We start from the raw sequence: 21441 nt of genomic DNA on the forward strand, positions 1-21441 counted from the left end.
CTGAAGGTTAAAGAAAGACTGGGAAAAAATGTCAAAACAGACGATTGTGGCTAAAAGTTGCGGTGTTGGCCTCAGCCTCGATGAACCAGGGATGCAGAAGGCTTGGCGATCGAATCAGGAACATGTTAGATCAATATACGGGGGGGGAAAAGACCACTTGGGTATCACTATAGGTTCATCAATTCTCCACTAGATTTTTTAAATGGATTTGTTTTTTATTTTTTTCTTAGGGTCTGTGTGATGGTGGATCCAATATCTATAAGCTCCTACGGAGTACTCCGTAAACATGCTTATGCATGAGACTATTAGATTTTCCTATGTACATCCGTAAGCTCGTATACCTCCCACGTTAGGTGTGTACCTAGGCGGTTTACTGGCAAAATTATCCATGTGCTCAAGATGCCTAAAATCACTTTGATATGCACGTGTAGGTATCTTTTCTTTTTTTTTTTTTTTTCTTAATCCATCGAGCTTGGCATTGTTGCATTGTTATGAAAGGCTATCAGTTCTTAGCTTCGACAAAGCTCGAAGCATATACTAAACTTTTTTCAAACAATTGAATCCCATGTTATCCTTATTCTAAATGTGATGCGGGATAGCTAAAATATCTTTAATTGCCAAGTGAATTTAGCTTTTTCTGGCAATTGACACTTATGTTTTTGTTACATATATATATATCCGAACCTGCAAAGTCCCTGATTCCTCACTTAAGCTTTTCCCTCTCCCTATAAAACCAAGAAGAGCGAGAAAATATATCAAAGACATATAAAAAGAAATATCCCTACTCAAAAGATTACATGACATGATAAGCCCACATAGACAACCTTGGGAATATTATTGTCTACGTCATCTATAAAGAAACTGCCCATGAGGATTTAGGTATTAGCATCAACGCATTTGGTGTCACTCTTTCTAGCTTTCGACCTCCAAAATAATACCTTCAATGTTCTTTTTAGTCAAGTACATATACTCCGTACAACATAGAACTAGCCCTGTTAGCATCTACATATATAACTATGTAGGCGTCTAACCTTTCGAGGTTTACATATAGTTTAATCCTCCTCTGCCTATTAAGATGAACTAATTAACGATCCGTGAATTCTTCCAGTGGGAATAATTACGAAATAAAATGCCGCGGTGTACACAATCGCTAGCCAAGGCACATTGACACATATTACGCAACGGTATAGACGCCAGAGGTCAAACCCCCATTTCTAGAAAATCTCGATGCTTTGATGTCCATTTTGGCCTGGTTCTTAACCGCCCCTTAACTAGTTATACCGCTTTATCAAAAGGTTGAAAGCCTTTTTCCGTCTTCTTTTTGCCGTCGACCTATAAAACTGACACATCTAAGCAAAATGATATCTAAAGAGACCACTGAAAAGACATCAAAAGGTCGCTTATACGGCCGACTATTTTTTAATAGTAATTCAAGTATCTTAATTATTCTGCTGGTCTTATTTCAGAAAATGAGGTATCAAGGCATCTATATTGCCCAGAAATCAGGGTTTGACCCCTGGCGTCTATACCGCTGCGTACACATATTCGAAACATATTAGTTCCTCAGGCACTAAAGCACAACATAGATGTATGAATTGATATCAATCAAAATTATAACCTATATATTGACCTTAACATATCATATTTCCAATCTACATACAATCCCTAATTCTACCATTCTCCGTCAAAATGCAGACGTGGAGAAAATGGCCCTCTCCGCCCCTTCCCCGAACCCACCGCCCGAGCACTTCCGAGGGTATGCCGCATCCGAGAAATTTTCTCTCCGGTTTTCCAGTTTCGCCTATCCATTCATCCTTGCTCTTTTTTTTTTCAACTTCCTGGGGTACGGGGTTTTCGTTCCTTGCCTGCCATTTTGTATACTATACTAAAATTTCTACTGCCGAATCCCCGCAGTTCCTCAACCTTTTCTTTTTCCCGTTTTCCCGAAATTTGGTTTCTCATCCGCGTGACGGTTGGGAAATAGAGGTTTACTGTTATTACGTCGTCGAAGCTCTTTTAATAACCGGCTCGACATAATGGCACAGACCAATGGAGACTTGGAGCACTCGAAAGGTGTGTGTTGGCCCTGGAACCTCAATGCTGGGCAAAATTCATACAGCATGGGTTCGAGGTAAAACAAGTTGTAGGGCACACAAGCTAACTGAGGAATAGAGGTTCCTCAAGCTTCCCAAGAGATTGCCAATGGCAATGTTCCCGAGGGCACAGAGGAGGACAACGCGGGTGGTACGTTGAGCAATTAGACGCAGAACTGCATAGCGGTATTCTAACTCGACTATAGGTCTTTTCCAGATCACCGTGAAGCTCCCTCACGCCCCGCATAAGATTCAAGTGATGGTGGGTTCGATGTTTTGAAAACGCCAGGAGGAACAAAATTGTCTGACCCGGAATTGTTTCTCTAGGTCTCCAGCCAAGAACAGGTCCAGGATGTCCGCCAATCTATTGTCGAGCTACCAGGTACCTTCCAATACACTTGCTTCCACCTCGAGTTCAACGGCAACCGCATCAACGACTTCGTCGAGCTGTCTGAGGTTCCGGACCTCGAGGCCGATTCCGAGATCGTCCTGGTCGAGGATCCCTACACCGAAAAGGAGGCCCGCATGCATGTTGTCCGCATCAGGGAGCTAATTGGTGCTTCTGGTGACCGTGTCGACAACCTCCATGGTATCTCCGCTGGCCTGTCCCTGCACGATACTATTACGGCAGACGCCATCAAGGCCAGCGAGTCCGAGAAGGAACACTCGCTCTCCAAATATGACATGACTGGAGTTTCATCGCTGCAGACCATCCTGCCCACCGAGCAGGCTCCTCTGCCAAAGACAGTGAAGTCTATCTCGTTGTCTTCATGGAACCCTGTTCCTTACAACCTCCGCCAGAAGGGTCACCTGCTTTACCTTGTGGTTGCTACTAACGAAGGTGAAATTTTCCAGATCACTGCCCATGTGTCTGGGTTCTTCGTGAACAAGTGCTCGAACATCAGATTCGACCCATTCCCGAAGCCAACACACCCCAAGAAGGGCAGCGCCCACTCCTTGCTCACTCTCATCTCCCAACTCTCGCCCTCATTCAACGCCTCCTTCGAGGCTCTGCAGGAGTACAACAATGAGAAGGATCTTTTGACCACTTTCCCCTTCCAGAACGCCATTCCCAACAGCCCATGGCTCATCGCCCCCACCACTGCGAGCCTGAATGCCCACCAGCCCGATATCACCCGTTCCCAGGAGAACTACCTGATCTCTGGTGTTGATAACGCCGAGACGCTGCGTGACTGGAACGAGGAGTTCCAGACTACCCGCGAGCTGCCCCGCGAGACCGTTCAGGATCGCGTGTTCCGGGAACGCTTGACCTCCAAGTTGTTCGCCGATTATAATGAGGCCGCCGCTCGCGGTGCAGTCCTGGTTGCCCGGGGTGAGGTTGCTCCTCTAAACCCTACTGAGGCGCGGGACGCCCAGATCTTTGTCTACAACAACATCTTCTACTCTTTCGGTGCCGATGGCGTTGGAACTTTCACCTCCGAGGGTGGTGACGAAGCTGCACGCGTCGCCGTGGGTAAGGACGTTCTTGGCATCAAGGCTGTCAACCAGCTCGATATCGACGGACTGTTCACCCCCGGAACCGTGGTGGTCGACTACCTGGGTAAGCGTATCGTTGGCCAGAGTATTGTTCCTGGTATCTTCAAGCAGCGTGAGCCCGGTGAGCACCAGATTGACTACGGTGGTGTTGAGGGCAAGGAGGTTGTGGCCACCCATGCCGACTTTGTTCCGGTCTTCGAGAAGCTCTCGAAGGCGCTGCGTGTCAAGCAACACCCTGTCTGGGACAAGGAGAACAAGCGCCACGACCTGGAAGGTAGCGTTGAGACCAAGGGACTTTTGGGTACCGACGGTAGAAAGTACGTCCTGGATCTCTACCGCGTGGCTCCTCTGGATGCCGCGTGGCAGGAGGAGGAGGGTAGCGATGTTTACCCCCACCGCATGTCCGTTCTCAGACTTGAACTGGTCGAGTCTTACTGGCGCCACAAGATGAGCCAGTACGTGAAGGCCGAGGTGGAAAGCCGTAAGGCTGCTAGTGCCGAGGCTGCCAAGGAGAGCAAGGCCGAGGAGGACAAGACCGAGGAGGAAAAGGCCGCTGAGAAGGCCGAGAAGGCCGAGCAGGAGCGTGTTGACATCTCTGGATTTAACCTTGCTCTCAACCCCGATGTTTTCAGTGGCCAGGTGCCCCAGACCGAGGAGGAGAAGGAGCAATGGGCAAAGGATGAGCAGGAAGTCCGGGATGCCTGTGATCACCTGCGATCCAAGGTCATCCCCGATCTGCTCAAGGACCTGCACGACGGCGACGTTGGCTTCCCCATGGACGGTCAATCCCTGACCCAGCTGCTGCACAAGCGTGGTATCAACCTTCGTTACCTCGGAAAGTTGGCCCAGCAGTCCACCGAGAAGGGACCTCGCCTGCAGGCTCTGTCCATTCTTGTGGTTCAGGAAATGATCACTCGTGCCTTCAAGCACATTGCCAACCGCTACCTGAACAACGTTCCCGCTCCCTTTGTCGCCTCTTGCCTTTCTCACTTGCTGAACTGTCTTCTCGGCTCAGATGTGAATGCTACTCCTCAGGCAGAGATCGACGAATCCCTGCGCGCAATCTTCCCCGAGGGCGATTTCTCTTTCGAGAAGGTCACCCCCGAGTCCCTCCGGGCCGAGCTTGAGAAGCAGGTCACCATCCGCTTCCGCTTCTCCCTTGAGAAGGACTGGTCCAACTCTCTTAGACACTTGCAGCTTCTGCGTGACATTTCCATCAAGTTGGGTCTCCAGCTCGGTGCCCGTGACTTCGCCTTCACCAAGGCTCAGGTCAAGGAGCAGGTTGTTGTTCCTGTCACCAACGGCTCTACTCAAGAGGAGCCTAAGAAGAAGGGCAAGAAGAAGGGCGGCGACAAGTCCCCTGCCCGCGCCGCCCCGGCGCCAGCTAAGCCCGCTGTCACTTTCACTCCTGATGATATCCTGAATGTCGTCCCGTTGGTCCGTGATGCCTCTCCCCGCAGCGCACTGGCAGAGGAGGCCCTGGAGGCCGGTCGTATCTCTCTCATGCAGAACCAGAAGCAGTTGGGCCAGGAGCTCATCCTCGAGTCTCTGTCTCTGCACGAGCAGATCTACGGTATCCTGCACCCCGAGGTCGCCAAGCTCTACCACCAGCTTTCCATGCTGTACTACCAGACTGATGAGAAGGAGGCTGCCGTGGAATTGGCCCGCAAGGCCGTTATCGTCACCGAGCGCACTATGGGTGTTGATTCGGCCGATACTATTCTGAGCTACCTCAACTTGAGTCTGTTCGAGCATGCCTCCGGCAACACCAAGACCGCTCTGGTTTACATTAAGCACGCCATGGATGTCTGGAAGATCATCTACGGTCCTAACCACCCTGACTCCATCACCACGATGAACAACGCCGCCGTGATGCTGCAACACCTCAAGCAGTACAACGACTCCCGCAAGTGGTTCGAGGCCTCTCTCTCCATTTGTGAGGACCTATTCGGCAAGGATTCCATCAACACCGCTACTATTCTCTTCCAGCTCGCTCAGGCTCTTGCCTTGGACCAGGACTCCAAGGCTGCCGTCGGCAAGATGCGCGAGGCATACAACATCTTCCTCGCTCAACTTGGACCTGAGGACCGCAACACCAAGGAGGCTGAGAACTGGCTCGAGCAGCTCACCCAGAACGCTGTCTCTATCGCCAAGCATGCCAAGGACATCCAGGCTCGTCGTCTGCGTCGCAACCCTCTGAACCCTCGCGTGTCTTCTATGGGTACCCGTGTTCAGCCCCAGGTTGGCCAGTCTGCACCCGAAATCACTGCCCCCACCGATGCCTCGGGTCTCGACTCTCGCAGCATCGATGAGTTGCTGAAGTTCATCGAAGGTAGCGACACCAGCTCTTCGCGCTCCAAGCAGAAGAAGCGTGCTGCCACCAGCAACCCCAAGCTTCGTGGCTCCAAGCAGTCCAACAAGGCATAAATCATTTACTAGCCAGCCAGTTTCAGCCAGTCTAGACATTGGTTGCCGTTCTTATTTTCTTGGTTATTACGTGTGTTAATATCTATATACATTGTCATTTTGGGGATCGGTAGGCAGGCTTGATGAGCGAAAAGAACTGTTGTATTTTAGATCTCTCTCCTCTCTTTTTTCTTTTTTTTGGTTTTATCTGCCAGGTTGGGTTGTCTCTCGGGCTGTGCATGGAAGGACTCGGTTGTCTTATATGGGCTCATATCTGGTGCATTATGCGGATCTGCCACTTGGGTCATTTTCTCTTTCTGGGTAGAATCCATTAAGTTCATATACAAATACTTGGAATTCAATAGATACCTTTTAAGAACTTGACTGCCTATGATATATGTACTGACTAGGATCGCCATAATAGGCAATGTGTGTTGGCCCACTTTACCGCATTAGTCAATGTTTGTTTTATTTGTTTGCCTCGCATCTAATGTTGTCATTTGTTTTCCACTTAATACGCCCTTTAATTCTCCGGCATATCTTATTTACATTGGATTATTGCTGCATTACTGGCAATAGCTGAATGAGTGCCATCATTGTTCCTATAATGTATTGTTGAGGAGTCTATTAGTACGGCGAGGTTGGTACAGTGCGACACCAGTGACCAAAAGAAGAACTTGTGACGGTGCTAATTCTTCTGACAGTTGTATGCTATTAGCAGATATTATTATTATCTATTTTGGCCTCAATGGATGACGCCCAAGCCACTGCAAAATGGGCAAATCGTGTCCTGCGCCCCTTGACCTCCATCTGCCGTCGAATCGCAAAGCACAAAGAAACGCTGTCAATGATCGCGACCGAGTCGAAACTACAAGAAACTGCAGAGGGCAATGATGCGCCTAAATTGGAAGCCAAATACAAACCAGAAAGTCAGCACAACTGCTCAGGTTCCGATGCGGATCCGGATGAGAACGACCCAGCTTGGATCCCAGGGAAAAAGCCCGAGCGACGTCGACCCAGACTCAAGTATTCGTCGAAAGCAGAGGATGGTGGAGGTAAAAGGCGCAACAGACTGTCAATACACAGCCCGGAAGCCCCACGCATCCTGCCTGGCGCTATTGAGGTCGCAACACCACTCATCACTGGGAGGAGATGGGAGATGCCCTCGAGTGCACAGTCAGAACGCGCGGAAGGCTATGTCAACCCCAATATCCAACAATCACAGCCGCTAGTCTTCCGTGATCGATATTCTCTCCATAAGAGCCCTTGGCAGGAACTTCTCGACCAGTCTGGTGATCCGGGCTTCGCCGACATAGCACACAACCTTGATCGCGTCTTCCAAAATTTCCTTTGCAATACCGTGATATCGAAGCGAGAAACGAAGCCCTTATCCGAGAACAGCAGGCGTGGTGCACGATCTTTGCTATCCATGGTGACACGCAGTCTGCCTAAATTTATTGCGAGGGAGCAAGAAGCACAGGATGAGTTGGACGAGGACGGAGATGAAGATATGTGCGATGCATATTTTACAGAATTGGAAGCATTTTATGCGCCTCATGGGACAGGTTGGAAGCCACTCCGAGAGGCTGTCCGCGCACAGGGTATCTATTTGGTTTCTACCCTTATACATAATCATTGGATAACAGATTCAATTGCCTGCGCGCTGATTGAAAAATGCCGTTCCTTTGCACCCGAAGAAAGCGACTCATTGCTCTCTACATTACTTTCAACACGCAAAAATTACCCATATCCTCAGGCCTTAAGGCCAGTGGTTGACCATGACCCTTCGGATCCGATCCGATTGCTACGAAAATATGCTCACCATGGCGTTGCTAATCGCTCTTATATCTTCGACGAACTTGCTAAGCTTCTGTTGCGGGGAGTGCTACCACCGGAATGGATGGGAACCAAGTTATGGACTAGCTGGATGACACGAGCAACGATCTCACTGTCGAAGGAAGATGAAGACTGTCCAGCGGCTACGCGGTTGATTGAAGCTGTGATTTTATCAGCTAGCGATGTCCGCCCTGTTACCGCTGCTCGGAGTTCTACACCGAAATTCCGTCTGAAGGGCGAGACCGGTCGTGCTCGTGCGACCAGGGTTGCCTCCACCACAGCGTGGGAAATCTCAAATCTTGCGCGGCCTTGCCCCTTGCCGGTGGAGGATGCATTGAGCAATCACGTCATAAGTCTCATGGCAGCGCTCTGTGGCATGCATATCTCACGGTCTCGTGCCTCCGATCACACCGATTGTGCGGATGGAACGACGGCGAGCTATATTACGAGCTATCTCCACACCGCTCTGCAGCGAGAGTTGGACTCAAATTCCGTCGCGCAGCGGCCTAATAGCACCCCCCATCAATTGTTACGGCGTGGCTGCATCTTGCTGGCCACCAGCCTTGTACAGTGCAATGACAAACTTTTATTAAACAATACCCATCATGTGATGGCATCAACAGTCAATGTTGATGAATGTGCGGAGATTATAGCGTCCCATTCAGACATGGTTAGAGAGTTAGCATTGTTTGTGCAGCAAGCGTTTCGCTGCCTCAGAAAAAGCACAGGTGAAACAGAACATACTAGCGGTGAAATACGGGACATGGTTTCGCAACTTGTCCGCTTAGCTGATACACCAGCCTTGTCTGTCTTTCTTGGGCGTGTCGCTGCAGAAGCCGCCATGGAGTTTGCAGAAGCTACAGGAGATCCCGATGATCACATGTGGGCCGTCGACGTGCAAGAGGCGGCCGTGGCAAAACAGCGCCAGGACGAAACTGCCCAAACGTCTTCAGAAGAACCCGAGGAATCTAGCCAGAGTACCGGCCTGTTCCGATGGGAAGATAGTATAGGCGAGTGGGTGGCATCTACGCCAGCGACCAAGGGAAAGCCTATTTTGGTGCAAAAGTCCCAAAGACCCATGCGCATGCTATCAAGCCCAGTGCCCTGCATCACTTCTTCAGACACAGACTGCAGCTCGCCTGAGTCTGACCGCTTCCCAGGCTCTGTGTCAAGTCTGACCTCATCTCCCCCGCCGATCGCGACCAAGCGGACTTTCGAGGAGGCTGAGGTGTCATCCATACGGCCTAGAAAACGGCAACGGCAACGGCCCACTGCCGTGGTTGTAGTTGACAGGGGTGCAAACAGTCCCCAAATACGATCTCCGACACCGAGTCGGTATAATTCTACTGTGGAGCCAGTCACACGCCGAGGCATCCTTCGAGAGCGTAGCACCAATCTGACTAGACGGACGGCCCCCGCGACACAACAGGCACGGAAGGTTGAAGTCGTGATCATCAACCACAGAGAAAGCCCATGTCAGCCTACCGTCCGGCCCACTCTGGAGCGTGCCGCAAAGCAGATCAATCGTCCGGAGAGGCGAAGGTCTACACGCCTTTCAGTTTCAACCCGTCGTATTCAGCCCCCTCCACAAAGGGTCATTTCATATCAGGATGACAGTGATGATGAGCTTAGCTTTCTCTGAGGGGTAGAGTGACTTTCTTGGCTCTCGTTGAGACCTGTCACGGTTTCTAAAGTTGTCTGCGCGGGCAGTAGTCGGGTATTCCTCGGAGCCTCCTGGCTCGTCTATGCTTCTGGGGTTCCTATCTCATTTGACATTGCAACGGGCTTGAGCGACCGTTTACAACATCTTTTTTTTTTTTGAAACGGAACGGTGGATATGGGTGGTCCGCTTTTTTTTTGGGAAGGCGTTTTGGATTTTTGATTTGATACCCATGGCCTTGGATTGGTGTTTTTACTTAGAACGATGGTCTTCTTCACCTTTGGATTAGCCTTTGGACAGTGCTAATGGAAAGTCTTGGACATTTACGAAAGGAAGTTAAGGTTATAGACGCACTCTATCTGGCACGAAAGAAGAAAAATATATTGCCCAGACCGACAAAAGTCCGGCAAGTCCTTGACTGATATAGGCCGTACAAGGTTTAAGACATCAGGTTATACATATTTTCACGTTTCAGTGTGCTACAACATTATAAAAGTCCGGATTGTAGGGCCAATAAGGTATTTATTCTATCAGACGGACAAATACTCCGTACTATCAGAAGGTAATTATCCGGAGGAGATTGAGGTCTGATATATATTAAAATCCATTGCCAAGAAGCGCCCCCTGTAGACGGAGATAACCTTTTACAGTTATGACTGGAGCAATAGCCTATGACCGGACTGTTTCATCAATCCTAAAGTGGATTACTCCGTTCTTTTGAGTGTGACGAGACCATAGAGGCGCTAAAAACACACCATTGAATATGAAAACGTGACTCCACAAACCCTCATTTTCCCCACCTCTGACTTCTAGATTGGCTCATCGATGAAGCAAAGACCCCTTTCTCAGACAACCACTCGTAGGCCAAGCATTAACGCGGAGCTGTTGTATCTCACGGCCTGTGTGGCGTTTGTTAATCCTTGTCAAACTCTTTCTGCACACTGGCTGTTTCACAGTTTTAGTGCTGACCAGTCATACTCATTGATTCGTATTTCCTGTAGGATGAGGAGACCTCGGACCTGACCTGTTACGTATTCCAGCTCCCATCTTCGGCTAAAGTGCTGAGGCTATCTGTGAATATGAGCCCCTGATTCGCTATAATGGATCTGCAGGATCGTCCACCTACATACCCCATACGCACATGTAAAATCCCTTACACCGATCTGGGTCCCAGCGCTAAACCCCTCTTTGGAAGAAATTGAGAAAAGTCCCGGAAATCAAGAAACCATTGAATTCCACATGATACGGGCCGTGCTGTGGAGAGTTTTGGCTGGAATTCGACATAGTGCGGCCCCCTGTCTCATACTCCATCTAGACTGGGAGAAACAGTTCTTTCTTCTATTTCCGATCTTTCATTGTTCACAATCCTTTGATTTTTATAACAATAGTCGACATTGTCTCATTTCTTTTGCCCTTGTTTTTGAGACAATCTTCATTGTGTGGACAATTTTCCATCTTTAGCATTTTTTCTTAGCAGTGACTGGATCACTAGCATTCCTTTCGTTGCCCGTCGACAACGGCCTTTAACACACGTCGCCCACTGTTCTGTGAACATTTTCGCTTCTCCTACGCTCAATTGGACTGACCAGTTATCGACAACCGGCTTTTATTCCATGCTTTCCCTCTGATTTCTATATATTAGATCTAGGCAGGTCCTTTCCTTGACACCAGCCACCCAACAGGAAACCCTAAACGACTGGATCCCTACTATCCTTGCTTCTGTTGTTTGACCAAACCTGGGGTTTTTTTTTCGTTTGCTGTTCTACGTACTCCTCGACAATATCTTCCGAGCCTTCTGTGGCGTCGGTCCAGATATCAACACTCCCTTTTTGAATACGTCTTTTTTAGCGAGCTGGCCTCGCCATAAAAGCGCACCAAGTTTGACCTAAGCACTCGACGTGCACCGTTTTTGGAGAGTCATTATGCAGTCCTCTTTGCTGGCGATGTCCCTCGCTGGACTGGCTAGGGCAACAGACATTGGATCCATCGAAAAACGAAATGGTGGTTATTCCGTCTACTACGAAGCCATCAACGATGATTTGGCACGATATACAATTCTCGCTCTTGGCTGCGCTGCCGCTCTTTATTACATCTGGCAGCTCGTCTTCCGCTTCTCTCGCCATCTTCGACGCTTGTCAAGCTTCACCGATGACCGACAACGGTACTTCGTCTCTACAGACCACACCTTTGCCTGGATCAAGGAACATATCATATACGCCGCATTGTTCGGCAAACGACACAATCAAGAAATGCAGCTCTCATCAGCTATTAACATGGGTACTTTGCCTAGCCGCTTCCATTTTTTCCTTATCACCGGCGTTGTCGCCATGAACGTCACGCTTTGCTGTGTGACATCTCCTTATGGATCCGAGGAAGACACGCTTGCTGGTGTTATTCGTAACCGCACCGGAACTATGGCAACCGTCAACTTGATCCCATTGGTCTTGATGGCAGGCCGTAGCAACCCTCTTATCTCTATGCTCCATGTTCCTTTCGATACATGGAATCTGCTCCACCGATGGCTCGGCCGCATCGTGGTGCTAGAGGCTCTTGCGCATATCTTTGCCTGGGCTATCCCCAAAGGCCAAGAGAAAGGCTGGAATGTTGTCGCAATGGCACTGGGCCACAGCAGCTTCCTGCTGACCGGCTTGGTGGCTGGTTGTGCATTTACCGCGCTCTTGCTGCACTCGCCGTCGCCTATCCGCCATGCATTCTACGAGACATTCCTCCACCTGCACATTGCAATTGCAGCCGTTTCCATGGGTTTCCTCTGGGTCCATCTCAACGGGTTCGTAGCGCAAGCATATCTGCTCGCCTCCATCATCCTCTGGGCCCTCGAGCGCGCCACCCGCTTCTTGATCATCGTATACCGCAACTGCGGCCGTGAATCCACAACCGCAACCGTCGAGGCCTTGCACGGCGATGCAATGCGCATTACCCTGCGCATGGCCCGCCCCTGGACCTTCCGTCCAGGCCAGCACATCTACCTCTACATCCCCGCAGTAGGCTTGTGGACCTCGCACCCGTTCTCCGTTGGCTGGAGCGAAACCGAAGAAAGCAATTTCGACGAAAAGTCTCTCCCACGCACAAGCAAAGACCTCCTCAGCACGCCTAAAAAAGAAACAATCTCTCTCCTCGTCCGTCGCCGCACAGGAATGACAGACAAGCTCTACAAACGCGCCGCAAACTCAATGACTTCCCAAATTACCCTCCGCGCCTTCGCAGAGGGCCCGTACGGTAACATCCACACCATGGACTCATACGGCACCGTGATGCTTTTCGCAGGCGGAGTCGGAATAACCCACCACGTCCCCTTCGTCCGCCATCTCGTCGCCGGCTTCGCGGACGGTACCGTCGCCGCCCGTCGCGTCACACTCGTCTGGATCATCCAGTCCCCTGAACACCTGGAGTGGATCCGTCCCTGGATGACAAGTATCCTGGCGATGGATCGTCGCCGTGAAGTGCTGCGCATCATGCTCTTTATTACACGGCCGCGAAATACAAAGGAGATCCAGAGCCCCTCTGCGACTGTGCAGATGTTCCCTGGTCGTCCTAATATTGACACATTGGTCAGTATGGAGGTCGAGAATCAAATCGGCGCCATGGGCGTTCTTGTCTGCGGCAATGGCGGGTTGAGTGATGATGTTCGTCGTGTTTGCCGGAAGAAACAGGCTCATTCCAGTGTTGATTATGTGGAAGAGAGTTTCTCTTGGTAGATTACACGAATGAGTTGTCTTTTTCTGGCGTATGAGCGTTTTGGTGGTCGTCTTTTCACGTTGGGTTATACTGCGGTATAATCATCTCGGTTTGCTCAGCTGGCTTTCTCTTGTATACATTGATTTTTTCCTTTCTTCTGGCGGCGGTCGTTCTGTCATGGGTATTTATAGAGTTGTACATATCTGCAAAATGCATGATTTGATCAAAATTTGTTCTTGAGCATTCCGGTTCACCATGTAGATAGCATTCCATAGGATTTAGATACTAAAATCGTCTTTCTTCACAACTCCTTTAGCTTGTGGCAACTGATTTGATGGATACCCCAAGCCCTGCCGTCTCTCACTTCCAGTTTACTGGTTATAACAATAGTATACCCAAGCCCAAACAAAATAACTCATTCTGCACAATGAAATGCATCGGCAGAAGTTGCATCCCCGGTACCTCTGTACTTCACTCGCTGTGGGTATGGACACAGGATTCTATCATACGTCTTCCCATCTTCTGGAGTGTATTTAACTGGAAGACTTGTAGGAGCATCGCCAGACTCGACCCAAGCGACAAGGCTGTCAAACATAGTAGAAGGATATCCTCCTTTCGTCCCAAAACAGTGCCCCATCATTGGAGCCTCGAACAACTTGTAGTACTCATGAACACTCGAGTCACCGGCAGCTATCGCCTCGTAGTATGATCTCGTGCCATTGGGAGGGATCACTTCGTCCATCTGTATCAAAAATTAGTATAGTATCTCTGAACAAACAATGTGAAACGCACCAGACCATGATATGTTAGCATCTTGCCACCAGCATCACGGAATCTTGACAGATCTGGGTTATTAGTTCCAAACACCAAATTCCATTGCTGGACAGACTTTCGGAAAATATGGTCATATTCTCCGTGTGTGATATTCCGCAGGGTGAAGTTCAAGTTATGCTCGACAAACACCTGAGCCCATCGATCATATAGCTGGCTGGATACCGCCGTGCATGACCCGTTGACACATTTTGTATTTACCGGTGTATTTTCTCCTGTCAATGCAGTACCAGGATTGAACCCATACCACAAGAAGTTGCCCTGTTCGTCCCGTGCTCCAGTCCAAGTAGCATTAACAATCTCCGCCGTACCAGCCGAGATTCTCAACTGCGATCCAGTGTCACTGCAGTTGATTTGTGTGCCCACTAAAATAAACGGATCAAAGACACAATCCCGGTCCGAGCTTATACCATCCACGACACCATCAGCGCTGTCGCAGGCAGAGAGTGCAGCATCTGTCACAGCGTTAATCTCGCAGGGATATGGGTATTCATCTAGCTGATTCATGACAAACTGAACCCAATACCCTGCCACCGAGAATTGGGGCCAATTAATTGCAGGAGCAGAAGCAACAATCCCATCATATGCTTCTGGATACTGCTGTGCGAGGGCCAGACCCTGTCGACCACCTTGCGAGCATCCAGTCCAATAAGAGTATTTGGGTTTCGATCCATATGCACTCTCTGCTATGCTCTTTCCGATGATTGCTGCATCGCCGAGAGAAGCAATGCCGAAGTTGTACATGGTCTCGTAGTCTGGCATTCCGTTTTCCAGACCCCAGTCTGCAGGGTCGTCGGTTGTATGGCCGCCATCTGTGGAAACGGCGACGTATCCTTCAGCAGCTGCTGCGATCATTCCATATTCTGTTGTGGAGGTGAGGCCGGCTGTGTAGCCGTTTCCTCCGATTCCTTGGAGTCGCTCGTTCCACGAGTCACTGGGTAGAAGGATGCCGACGTTGATAGTGTTGTTTTTGGCGGTGTGTTTGTAGGTTACTGTGACATTGCAGAAGTTGAGGTTTTGGGCTGTTACGCTGCCATGATTGTAGTAGTACCATTCGGGTATGTACTTGGATACATTTGAGACTTGGGCAGCTTGTAGCGATAGCACTTCGGCGCCTGGTATGTGAGGATATGAAAAAGCATGGGCCGAGCACAATGATGGAGAGAGGCTGGTCATGATGTCAAATTCAGCTTGAAGAATAGGCTCTGATGAAATAATTTGCTGCATACTTTGATTCGGAGAGGTCATGCTTTACATATGTTGTTATGTTTGATGTTTGCTTCTTGGTATACGCGTATCCGGCATCCAACGGAAGCACTCTAATATTGCTGCCTTCTACTAAGTAGTGCCATGTTTAACCCGTGATTTCTGCATATCTAGACAGAGATATATATGGTACGGAGTAATAATAACACTCCACTTTGAGAGGCAAAGCTATACGCGTATTCAAACCCGAGGCTGAAGTGGAGCAAGGGTCCGAAAACCTAAATTGGTTCTAAATTAAGGAGTGTTCTTAATTAAAGGACATTTAATGCTATATATTGAAGAAAATATGCTTGATTATGGGAAAATATGAAAGCAATAGTTCAAATGTGTGCTAATAGGAAAAAGTAATATAACAAATAAGAAAAAAATAGCCAAACACTCTATAAACAAAATAAAACCAAAAACTCCAAGTAAAGTATATAAAGCCCTTCTGCAAGCACAAGTAATTCAAACCTCGGAATAGCTGTGTGCAAGGGGTATGCTTCTCTCGAAATCCGCATTAAGGCTCATTTGGTTAGGATACCAAATAAAGAAGATGACCATAACAGCAGCCATAGGCACACTATCAAAAACATACATTGTCCACTCATGCATAAGAAGATAACCGTCATTGTCCATGATATATTCAACAATCCGGAAAATAGAACGGACCAGAATGAGGGCACTGACAGCATATAGCATATGCAACGATCGTTGCCATGGAATACCAGGCTTGAGACACTCGGGCGTGGGTGTACGACGAAGACGCTTTGCAAAAATGATGGCCGTTACCCAGAAGAGGGAAAACGAGATGAGTTGAATTGCCAAACCGGCAATGACGCAAACCTTTCCCCACTGCGCGTATCCCAGAACTGAGAGAGATGAAGAATTTCCCTGGACGACGAAGGACAACACATCGCCCCAGACAAATGTTTTTGTAAGACGTGAGACTCGAATGACAGACAGATGTTCTCCTTGAACTCGACGGATGACTCGGCCGAGGGTCATGTAGATAGATGCGGCAAAGAGGGTAGGACCGAGAAGAATGAACATGTTGGCGACGATGTATGGTCCCATTGTAGTTGTGTTATTGTGTGCAATGCAGCGGCCGATGTAACCTATGATCTCGACTTGAAAATCCAGGTTAGTGTCTGGGATTCAGGGAATAGAAGGGTAAGATTGTAAAAGGAACAGAGCCCACATACACAAGCCACCCAGGGCAAATGCTATACAAAACCACGTCCTGGTTTTGAAAAGCTTCCAAGAAACAAGACCCGTTAGGGCAATGAATATCAGCATGAAAATGACCGCCGCTGGTATTGAAGGTGCATAGTTCCAAAATTTGTAGGAACGAGATGCGAATTGAGACATATTTGGTGATGTTATGAGCGTGAGGAAGAAGGAAGTATTGTGAGTTGAGAAGACCTAAATAAAAGGATTTAGAGACTTTATAAATAGTCATTGTCGACATTCTATAGAATCCTTTTTTTACTTTTTAGGTTTATAGATCGGATACGCGTATAGAAAAGGCCCACAAAGTAGAGTCAGCCAATCATAACTTGGGCTAGTCTAAAGGGGAATCATTATTGTCTATCTGAACCATAGAAGCTTCCAAGGCTGTGTAAAACATCTCTTTTTTTTCCCGCAGTCAGGCGTTTGTTCCTGACTCGGTTCACTTGTGTGTGCCTGTCATCGAAGAGGCAGGTGACAGAGATCTCTGATCAACGTCAAAATTGTCTTGCGATCTCGAGAGAGATAGACGACTACGATGGAAGAGTAGATAGTCTGGAAAATGATAAGATGCGTGAGAAAGAACGAAAGCTATATACGTGTGTGGAGACTAAAAATGCTGGGAGTAAACAGAAGTGGTTACATGGTCTCTGACAAATATCCCTTCAGTTGGCGTATCCTGAGGATTGACAATAATGGATTATGGGCAGCCGTATAGATGGGAGACCAAGTGCCGCCTGCTGGACGATGCTTCCTGGTACGCCGCTAACCACTCGACTGGACTCGACGATGGTAGCTGTCGCACGGGACGATTCTATAATGTATCCGACCCGCAAACCACCGACCTCGTCCGGGACACCCTTATCCCAGCATGGCTCTAGCGACTTCTCCGGAAATAAAACCAATAGCTAACCAGTGAGGAGTATTTATGCTCCGATCGAACCAGGGAAGGCTTCACGAATTAATGTGACTTGCTAGGGTTAGAGAAAGTACTAGGAGCCGATAGTCTTGATAGGTACGCCACGTACCGGTATACCTAAGGGTGTAGTGACCGAACGATTATCTTTCCTCGGGAGTTCAATACTAGTTAGAAAGGAAACTTTGGCCTGAAGACCTGTTTTGTCGATCTTAGGTTTGCGTTCGATCAAAGGGACTATAGCGCGGCCGGAAGGATGATTCTTGGATAGGGCGCGGACCTGGCCTGGGGTAAGCCTAGAAGGCTTGTAGTGCCGCCTTCCCGGGGAACAGTCGTAGTTACGAGGAGAGGTGGCAGGGCCTGGTGGCGGATGAGTAAAGTGAATCAAGTATTGCAGAGAAAAACAAGTGACGTACCATAATATGGGGCATAGGATTGATCTGAGGTCCGACGATATTCACCAGTCCAGAAGATATTCGATATCTTAACATATTCCTTCTTAGCCTTACGAGTTTCCCATTCCTTATTAGAATAGCCGTTTGGGTATATAGCGATATTTCGACCCAACGGTATATCTCGAATGTGAATAAACTGCCACTCGAAACTATCAGTGGCAACGCCATACACACATGTATCATACATCTTTGACGTTTTCCTTGTGTGATGGATCATTCCTATCCATATTAGCTCCTGCAATTAGGGATATTTAGTGTAACTCAACATTACTTACCCATGTAGGCTAGATATTGTAGCATACCGCCCTTCAGAGAATCAGGTTTCTTCGCTTCGACCATTACCAGGTTTGTCTCATAATCAACTAGCGTTCCGAGCCAGAGGGAATAGTCTAGCATGCCGGAAAATATAAATGGGATCACGGGAAGGTGAAGATGAAGTGAGAGATGACTGAGTGTCGGAGTTCACTACAGTTGAAGTTCCTAAGAAATCTGAAGGTGCATCAGAAGACCACCTTACCTCCTGAGCTTCTTTTAGTTGATCTAGAAACTCTTGATTAGAGGAGGTTAGCTCTGGGGTGACATGAGAACCAGGTGTAATTAGAGGGGAACCGGAAATGAGGCAAGGTGAGGGATCTCTATCCTGTCTTGAGTATATAGATAGATGAAGAAGTGACTCAATATACAAAGGACAGGGTATTTATAGCCTCAATGGCAAATAACAAACCGCTAAGTTTGCAGCAAACAATGGCGCATAGGATGAAGTATAACATAAATATGTCTGAAAAGGCTACTAAAGTGAACACTGGAGAGACCACTGAAAAGACCCCTGAAAGAAAATCATAAGGCCGCTGATATGGCCGACTGTTCTTGTCCTTATAAAGTATATAATCAACTTATCTTTTTCTTATAGATATCTTCAGCATTGGTTAATAACAGCCAATTCTGATATCGTTTCTCTCTCGTGCCATTACGGAGGCCGAGAGTGTGAAGACGAAAATCTTGATCGATAGCTTTATGCAAGGTTAGGTAAGAGAGGAGTGTTTGGAAGTCATGATAATTCGAACTAAGTTCTTAAGGTTCTGACCCGGCATTGAACTAAAAGTTCAAGGAGGGGAATGGATGGAGAGGGGTTTACCCCGGTCAACCAGAGTCAGTGAAAGATTCGGACTCACCCAGTGTCATCAATGTAACTTCAAATCCTGTTCGGATCCCTGAAAGTCGCCCGGAATCCAGCAAGATACCTTCTACGGTTCAAACAGCCAATCCCAGGGAACGAAGCCGGTACCCGGTCCTCCTGAAAAAGAACAGCGGAGGAAGTAACTTGCTGTGCCAATTGCCACTTTCCCAAAATACTCGTTGTCGGTGGCCAAGTGCGACCCCACCGCCCATTTCCCAGCCCGCTTCTTTGAACCGACGTACGCCCTTGAGCCCTAACGCCAACCGACAAGGGCAGGCCGGTAGCCTGCCCGATCCGCTCCCAATCGACGAGCTATAACTTTTTCCTATAACCGTCTATTCTATTCAATTATATCTTAAGGGTCCTACCTTTGATACCCAGTCCTACTTATATCACATAAGGAGATCCATTCGTTCTTTACCTCTATCATGCTCCCGGGGACCACCAAGTAGTCAATGAAATTCATGGTATCCAAATCAAGCCGTTGCTTTTCTGATTTTATTAGGGTCAACGGTTCCTTTGAGTAGAGCCTATTTCTCAACGACCGTATTTATCCGGGATACGCAGATATCGGACCTGGCGAGTGTAGTGGAGTATGAGGCCTATTTCAGCATAACGGGATAGCTAGACGGGCTGACAGGCTGAGGTAGGTTATCGTTCATGATAAGGCTAAGATTCTGCCGGCAGCCAGCAGGAAATGGAAGAACTGGACTTGGATCGTCGGATGTACAGTCAATTACACCGATCTGGCTAAAGAAGTCAGAGTCCTGAGCAGGAAGTACAGGTGAAAAGGGAAAGAGACAAGGTTACCCTCTTCTCTGTCATCAGTCAGCAAACCCTCTTTCCCAACCGGAGAATTGTATTCCTTGTCGGCCTCGGGGAGTTAGAATATTCCGTATCTTTATGGAACCTTGGAAGTTCCACGAGCTTATAAATCCGCAAAGTGGGGGTGGCCCCGCCGAAGACTAACATGACCTCAGCAATTTACTTAAAAGCATTGATACATCCTTAAACATTCAATTTTCTCTTCACTCATCTCAAATTTGTTGTTCGGTTCCCTTTCTACTCTCTCAACATGGCTCAACCAAATATTACCCTATACACGGCCCAGACCCCCAATGGCATCAAGATCTCCATAGCGCTAGAGGAGCTTGGGTACAGTAGTTCCCTTGGTCTCTTGAAGCTTGGTACTAATAGATTGCAGCCTGCCATATAAGGTCGAGAAAATTGACATGTCAAAGAACACTCAAAAGGAAGAGTATGTACATGCATCGCTATAAATACCCAAACAGATCTAACCGCTATATAGCTGGTTCCTAAAGATCAACCCCAATGGCCGCATCCCTGCCTTGACAGACACCTTTACCGACGGCAAGGAGATCCGGCTATTTGAATCTGGTAGCATTCTGGAATACCTAGCAGAACAGTACGACACAGACCACAAGATCTCATTCCCCAAAGGCACACGGGAATACTATGAAATGAAGAGCTGGCTATACTTCCAGAATGCAGGCGTAGGACCCATGCAAGGCCAAGCCAACCACTTCTCGCGGTACGCCCCCGAGCACATTGAGTACGGCGTGAAGCGATACGTCAACGAGTCACGCCGTCTGTATGGTGTTTTGGACAAGCATCTCGCAGAGTCCAAGTCTGGTTATCTTGTCGGTGACCACGTCTCTATTGCCGATATCTCACACTGGGGTTGGGTATCTGCTGCAGGATGGGCCGGTATCGAAATTGACGATTTCCCGAATGTTAAGGCTTGGGAGGAGCGTATGTTACAGCGACCGGGTGTTGAGAAAGGTCGTCATGTTCCTTCCCCTCATACCATTAAAGAGCTCCTCAAGGATAAGGCCGCTATGGAGAAAACGGCTGCTGAATCTAGGGCTTGGGTTCAAAAGGGGATGCAGGCCGATGCAAAGCGCAATGCTTAAATGAAGCGCCGATGAAGAACTATTATGACATTGATTACAGTTGATTAGTAGAACAGAGAGCTTGAAATTGACTTCGCATTGCTCTTTTTTTTTTCTTTCTTTACTTCCTATACTATATTGTTGTAGGATCATAAATGCCTTGAAGTAGAGAAAACGAAACTACTCTAGTAGTTGTAGTGTGAAATGACACGGACAGCATTTCCCCTATAGGCATTTGTTTCAACTTAAATCCTATTTACTATAACATATAGCCTATGTTAATCTAACAATATATCTATTTAACACAGTACGTTGCGAAACCGGTGCAACAACTCCACTCTCTGATTAACTTTCCTGCCTCTTGCGCATATTTAGACTTCTTCCGCTCGTGCTGAGGTTGTTGATGCAAGGGAGAAGAGTGCGGAGGGACATTTTCGGAATGCCGGCCTAGCTATAGAGTTATAGATAATAGCGCTGCTGTGGCGG

At 48.2% G+C, this 21441-nt stretch overlaps 5 protein-coding genes across 5 annotated transcripts; 4 read left to right on the forward strand and 1 right to left on the reverse strand.

Annotated features, from left to right (window-relative positions):
• Nucleotides 1-2036: 2036 nt before the first annotated feature.
• Nucleotides 2037-6017, forward strand: PGRI_026740 (translation initiation factor 3 subunit CLU1; the record flags this gene model as incomplete). The annotated part of the gene is made up of 4 exons (XM_040790387.1): nucleotides 2037-2073; nucleotides 2173-2244; nucleotides 2300-2355; nucleotides 2421-6017. The coding sequence occupies 4 exons, from the start codon at nucleotides 2037-2039 to the stop codon at nucleotides 6015-6017; spliced, it is 3762 nt and encodes a 1253-aa protein (XP_040647340.1).
• Nucleotides 6018-6744: 727 nt separating this feature from the next.
• On the forward strand, nucleotides 6745-9474 carry PGRI_026750 (uncharacterized protein; the record flags this gene model as incomplete). The annotated part of the gene is made up of 1 exon (XM_040790388.1): nucleotides 6745-9474. One exon carries the CDS (start codon nucleotides 6745-6747, stop codon nucleotides 9472-9474), a length of 2730 nt encoding a protein of 909 aa, XP_040647341.1.
• Nucleotides 9475-11414: 1940 nt separating this feature from the next.
• On the forward strand, nucleotides 11415-13208 carry PGRI_026760 (ferric reductase family protein; the record flags this gene model as incomplete). The annotated part of the gene is made up of 1 exon (XM_040790389.1): nucleotides 11415-13208. The coding sequence occupies one exon, from the start codon at nucleotides 11415-11417 to the stop codon at nucleotides 13206-13208; it is 1794 nt and encodes a 597-aa protein (XP_040647342.1).
• Nucleotides 13209-13603: 395 nt separating this feature from the next.
• On the reverse strand, nucleotides 13604-16635 carry PGRI_026770 (Tannase/feruloyl esterase; the record flags this gene model as incomplete). Its single annotated transcript, XM_040790390.1, has 5 exons — nucleotides 13604-13930; nucleotides 13981-15187; nucleotides 15249-15268; nucleotides 15739-16394; nucleotides 16470-16635. 5 exons carry the CDS (start codon nucleotides 16633-16635, stop codon nucleotides 13604-13606), a joined length of 2376 nt encoding a protein of 791 aa, XP_040647343.1.
• Nucleotides 16636-20117: 3482 nt separating this feature from the next.
• On the forward strand, nucleotides 20118-20976 carry PGRI_026780 (glutathione S-transferase family protein; the record flags this gene model as incomplete). The annotated part of the gene is made up of 3 exons (XM_040790391.1): nucleotides 20118-20197; nucleotides 20247-20300; nucleotides 20352-20976. 3 exons carry the CDS (start codon nucleotides 20118-20120, stop codon nucleotides 20974-20976), a joined length of 759 nt encoding a protein of 252 aa, XP_040647344.1.
• Nucleotides 20977-21441: the final 465 nt, after the last annotated feature.

The sequence above is a fragment of the Penicillium griseofulvum genome (genome assembly GCF_001561935.1).
Source record: "Penicillium griseofulvum strain PG3 chromosome Unknown contig_80, whole genome shotgun sequence".
In the NCBI taxonomy this organism is placed as follows: Eukaryota; Fungi; Ascomycota; class Eurotiomycetes; order Eurotiales; family Aspergillaceae; genus Penicillium; species Penicillium griseofulvum.